At 67.3% G+C, this 5,538-nt stretch overlaps 2 protein-coding genes across 2 annotated transcripts; both read right to left on the reverse strand.

Moving 5' to 3' along the window:
* Nucleotides 1–134: 134 nt before the first annotated feature.
* On the reverse strand, nt 135–555 carry MNEG_6966 (hypothetical protein; the record flags this gene model as incomplete). Its single annotated transcript, XM_014044558.1, has 2 exons — nt 135–335; nt 520–555. The coding sequence occupies 2 exons, from the start codon at nt 553–555 to the stop codon at nt 135–137; spliced, it is 237 nt and encodes a 78-aa protein (XP_013900012.1).
* Nucleotides 556–1,305: 750 nt separating this feature from the next.
* MNEG_6967 (flagellar associated protein) lies at nt 1,306–5,197 on the reverse strand (the record flags this gene model as incomplete). The annotated part of the gene is made up of 9 exons (XM_014044559.1): nt 1,306–1,584; nt 1,767–1,897; nt 2,179–2,297; nt 2,613–2,720; nt 3,014–3,156; nt 3,456–3,744; nt 4,029–4,245; nt 4,610–4,742; nt 5,003–5,197. 9 exons carry the CDS (start codon nt 5,195–5,197, stop codon nt 1,306–1,308), a joined length of 1,614 nt encoding a protein of 537 aa, XP_013900013.1.
* Between the last annotated feature and the right edge of the window lie 341 nt (nt 5,198–5,538).

The following is a 5,538-nucleotide window of genomic DNA, read 5'->3' on the forward strand; positions in this document are numbered from 1 at the left end:
GGCGGAGGGGGGGCGGGGAGGGCAGAGGGATGGTGGGTGAGTCTGTGGGTTCGAAAAAGTTGCTGGGGAGAGCTGAGGCTGGGTGGAGCATGGGGGTGGTTCAAGAGCTGACCAAGCTGCTAGCCGCATTCACCCTATTGCGGCTTTTTCAGAAACACTGTTGAGGGCCCAGTCCGCGAGGCAGCGCACGCCGCTCGCCGCTGCCCCGCGCCCGAAGCGGCCGGCTCGCTGGTCATAGCACTCGCCTGCGGCGCGAAGACTGTCTTGTCGTCGCCCTTGGTGGCCTCCATTGTGATTGTCCACTGGCCCTTCACGGCGGTGAGCTGCTCATAGGCCTGCGCAGGCATGTGCAGCGCCAAAGGGCAAAGGGTCACGTGGGCGGCACGAAAAGGCAGCGGCGTGGCCGCCTGGGTGGGTGCACATGCCAAGTGCAGGAGGCTAAGCGTGCGACGAAGTATGTACATGGCTAGTGGCACTACGCTCATGACCACGGGAACCGAAGATTGCCCATGCACTTACAGTGGGCCTGTTGCCAGTGGAACCAGCGGAGCCCATGCCAGCGGCAGCTGCATACGATACAAGTGCACAGAGGCATGCTGCGACGAAGAGACGAGCCATTGTGTGTGCTTGATCGGTGTGCGGGCTGCTGACAGCTCGAAGGGGCTTTCGATGGGCTTCAAAGCTCTTGTGTAAGCCGTAATATGCGATATCAGAATTGGTTGTTTCAAATGGCGAGGAAGGCAGCTTGATATACCCTACGGGTGCAAGAGAGGCACGGGGCCACCCGGAGAGCTCAGGGGGGCAGGGCGTGTGTGCTGAGAGCCAGTGGCAGCGCAGTTCAAGCTCGCTACTTGTGCTAAATTTACGATAAGCTATTCGCATGTGCATCGTTCTTTGTGCTCGCTTACGGCCCCATCGCCCGCAGTCACCCACCCGGCCATGTGCGCCCCACATGTGGGGTTACTGCCCCTGTGCCGCCCAGAGACGGGGCGCATGCTTCTTTTTCAGAAACTGCGGCTGCCCCAACACAGCCCTAAGTATCGCCAATAGCACTTTGAAGCTGTTTCGCTACTCAACCCCAACGAACGGCTGGCCGCGGCAGGGAGCCAGCACCACGCAGTGCCGCGCCATGGCTGGTCCGCAGGACGCCGTGTTGCGCCACTTGATAGCTGCCTTCCCTATCACCCACCCGATGCAACCGTGTCAGCAGTCTGAGGTCTTCCCCACCCACTGCGTGCCCGCGGCCGTGCGCGGCGCCTCGCCCCAGCTAGCACGAGCAGAGCTGGCTATCAGGTGGCCGCCCATTCAACCGCCATCCCCGTCATGCAGCCCCGCGCCCCACGCGTCGCTCCACCCAGGCTTGAACACCCGGCTGCGCGGCCGCCCGCGTGCCAGCGAATCAAACTCGGGGACGCGTTCGCCGCCAGCCGCCGCCGCCGCCGCCCCCGCGCCGCCAGCCGCCGCCTTGGCTGGTGGCAGCCAGGGCTCCCGCAAATCCATCGATATGGGCGGCGGGTCTGCCCGCGCGACTGCGAACCCCTTTTTTGCGGGCGGGTCCCTCAGCAGGCCCCGCAGCCGGTCGGCCTGCGCGCACAGAAAGCGTCCGCGGGCGAGAGGGGCACCCCTTGAGGGACGCGCGCGCGCACACGCACGCAGCTCGGCATCTTCCGGTGAAGCGTGTGTGCCCGCCGCTCCGCACCCCTGGCGTTCATGGCCCGACCGGCTGCCGCCCCCCGCCCCACCGGACCCTCCTGCGAAAGTCCCACCTGCGCCGCGGCTTTGGCGCCGCAGGGCACCGAAAGAACGTGCATTGTTGTGTCTTTGGACACGAGCGCCGCCTCCCAGGCCTTGCGCTCTGCCGCCTTGAGGGACGCGAGGTGTGCGTCGTGGATGTCACCTGGGTTACAACAGATATGATGTCGATTTGTACATGTATGATGGTAACATGTGCACTTATATAGGCATAAATGTACATAAAGCTTGATAGTGTCACCCTATGATGCAAGGATGCCATACGTCCCTACACACCGTGTTGCAACGCGCCATCCGCATTTAGCGGCCGCCCGCGCACATGACGGGTTGCGAGCTAGCCACCCGGGCGCCAGTGCTGGTGTGACGCACGAACAAGGGCCACTGCGTTGAATGAGCTTCTAGCATCAAGGTGCCCGCCACCCCCACCTGCATCATGGACTGACCTCCAGAAAGCAGGGTCCTGCGTGAACACGCCGGCGCCCTCCTGCCGCACCACCGCCTGGAAGCTGGGGCCCGCGCCGGCGCCGCTGCTGCCACACGCGCTCCTGCGTGAAATAGTAGAGCCCGGGGGCATTGGATGTGAGATGATCTGCCAGCATGGCCCCAGCATGACGAGAGCGCCCCTTGCGTAAATCATGGTGTGCGCGCCACCCTACATACTGGTGGCCCCGCCCCAAGCGCTGCGATTGGCATTGCGTCCTCCTCCGAGCCGGTCAAAGCAGCACCAGTAGCACTGGCAGTCGCAGCAGCGGCAGCAGCAGCAGCACTAGCAGCAGCTGCGGCGGCAGCAGCAGCAGCAGCGGCGGCGGCAGCAGCAGCACCAGCAGCACCTGAGGCGGATTCCCCAGCGCCCAACTCACCCCTGCGGCAGCTGCCCTTGTGCTGCGCCCTCCTCCCAAGGCTCCCGCAGCTCAAGTGCTCGCGCCTCGGACGGCCGCAGCTCGTGCCGAGCGAACTTGCCTGGCGGCCTGTGCATTTTAAACGTGCGTCAACAGGCGGTGCGCTGCTGGTCAGCAGCGGCGCTGGTGGTACCGCCGCCGAGGACGATGCAGGCTGGTGGCTGGGCAAATCCTGGCCAGCGCACAATCAGGTGAGGCTCTTGCATGCCGCATAACTGCATTGATCTGACATCAGCTTGTCCAAAACTTCGGCGCTTGTCAACGGGCTGAATATGAGACCCGACAGGGCTCGTTCAAGCCTTGTACCCCCTGCTGCGCCCATCCACGCGGTGCACGGCCGACGCATGATTGTGCGCGCGCACCTGGGGGCGGGCCACAGGAAGGGCTGGCTGTGCGGGCACCAGCCAAGGGCAGCCGCCTCCTCAGGGGGGACCTTTCCTGGCACCGGCCCGCGGCCGCAGCCGCCGCCGCTGGGCTCTGGAGGGAACCGCGCTTTAATCGTGTCCTGCGGTGCGCGCCGCGTGGGCGCGGTCAGCCCCCATGTTTGCTTATCCGGGCCCCGCGTGCTTCAGACCAGCATACCAGCATCGAGGCGGCCACCTGCCAGGGCGGCGCCTGGCCCCCTGCCTCTGCCCAGGCAGAGGCAGGGCCCAGGCAAGTGTTGCTGCCGCTGTCGCGCCGACGCGCTCGCGTCCGTCACACCAACGCAAACGCCGAAACCTCCCAGCAGCAGCCCATGTCGCCGCCAGCATGCAGGGATCCCCGCGTCCATGCGGCCCGCCGCCTCCGCCCGGCCGGACCCACCTCGAGCGTCAGCTCCCCAGCCGCCACCCGCCTCTCCAGCTCCCGCGCCGCGGCCCTCTGCGGATTCCACTCCGCCCACGCCGCCCGCAGAGCCCTCATCTCGGGCGACGCCGCCCTCTCCACCAGCGCCCGCCTCGCCTCCGCCCCCACGTCCCGCGCCGCGCGCCGCCGCGCCGCCTCCGCCTTGGCGCGCACAAAGGCGTCGTTCTGCGCGTCGAGCGGCGGCATACGCGGCGCGCGGACGCGGCGGCGTCGCTTGCTGCTCTTGCTGCTGGCGCGGGAGCGCCGCCTGGCGGTCGGATGAACAGGGGATGGCGCGTGCGGCGGTGTTGGTTGTGTCGGTTGCACACGCACGCCAACCGGAAAGGGGGTTTGACCGGGGCAAAACAAAATGCCAACGCGACACGACTCAGCGGACCAGGTAGCAACCAGCGGGAGGGTATGCGCCCTCCAGATAATGTGCAGGGTGGGAGGGGAGGGAGGTTTCTAGGGGTCGCTGGGTGGGCGTGGCCCTTCCCTGGCACAGTGAAACCACTCGAGCGATCCCCGCATGTCCCTCGCTCCCCGACGCACCCCCTCGTGCCACGCGAGCGCCGCGAGCCTGAGCGCCCTGACCGCTCGGACCGCGCGCCGCCGCCGCCGCCGCCGCCCCGTGGCGGCCCCGCGTCCGCTGGCAGGCGGCCCCCGCCAAGCGCACCGCCGCCGCCGCCGCCGCCCTCGTCGCCGCCGTCGTCGTCGCTGTCGGGCTGCTCGGCCTCGACGCCCAGCACGTCCCCCTTAGTAAGCTCCCCTGGGAAGCGGGCGGGGTTTCAGGCGGCTGGGGCTCAGGGGCCAGCGACCAGCACCGCGCATGCAATCTGTTTGTCAGTTGTCAACTGCATCGCATCCCTGGATGCAACGCGTGGGGTGCCTCTCCCCTTCAACGTCAGTTTAGACCAAACGTCTGATCAAATTGAAAGACCTCGCGCATGATTCTGACCGCTTGCAATTTCAGCGAAGTCGTCCTTGGCCCCCCAGAGTGTGGCAGAGGCCGTCCACCACCCTCGCAACACCATCCCCTACCCCCACGCAATGAAGCGCAAATCCGTGCTAGTGGAGCCGTGGCTTCTCACGCTCACTAATCGAACGGTCTGATGACGTCATCAGTTGCTCACCCCCGAAGCGCTTGTCCAGGAGGTCAACCTGGTCAGCCGTCGGCCACAGCGCCAGCGCGTCCGCGTGGCGCGCCCACGCGGCGCCGCGCAGCGCCAGCAGACGCATCAGGCCCGCCACGCACTCTGGGCGCACCTGCGGGGCCCAGGCCGCGGCGCGCACGCACGAGCCTTGAGGAGCCGGCTTAGGGCAGCTCCGCCGCCCAAGAATGCGTGCGGGGGGTTGCATGCAGCCCATTCTCTATTCTGTGATGCAAAAAGCTGGCCGACGCCCGCCGCGTGTTTTGTGTCATTCAATCTGTCAAGCCCACGGCCAGGCCTGTTCAAACAGACGGTCTCTTCCACCCCAACACCCCCAGCACGGCACTCCCGCTCTCAGACGCCGGGCCTGCTCACCTTGCCGGACGCGTACGACGCCGCCTCAGCGCCGATTTCGCCGAGTGGCGCTCTCAGCTTCACCGCCCACGCGTCCACCCCCAGATCCGCATACAGCCTCTCGGGGTGGAGGCCCTCCGGGTTGAAGAGCACCCGCCGCTCGCGCCACGCCTCGTCAGCGCACGGCTGCCTCTCGTCGAGCGCCCAGATCTTCATCTCCCGCACGATGTCGAGTCCAGACCGCCAGCTGTCGACGGCCAGCGGCGGCTGCGGCGGCTGCGGTTGCTGTTGTGGCTGCGTGGGTGCGGCCGCTGAGGGGGTTGCAGCGGCTGCAGCAGACCCGGCAACGCTGGACCTGGAGAGCCGGCGTGCGGCGCCAGCCGTTTGGGGCTGCTGCTGCTGCTGTTGTTGGGCTGGGCTTGGGCTTGACGCCAGCCGCGCGGCTGCCACGGCTGAGGACTTTGCCCCCGCGTGCTGCCTAGATGCCCCCGCTGCCGGCGAGCCGACAGGCGTCGCCGCGGCCGACGCCACGGCGGCAGCGGCAGCCGCCGCGGCGG

Source organism: Monoraphidium neglectum (genome assembly GCF_000611645.1).
Source record: "Monoraphidium neglectum strain SAG 48.87 unplaced genomic scaffold scaffold01189, whole genome shotgun sequence".
Classification (NCBI taxonomy): Eukaryota; Viridiplantae; Chlorophyta; class Chlorophyceae; order Sphaeropleales; family Selenastraceae; genus Monoraphidium; species Monoraphidium neglectum.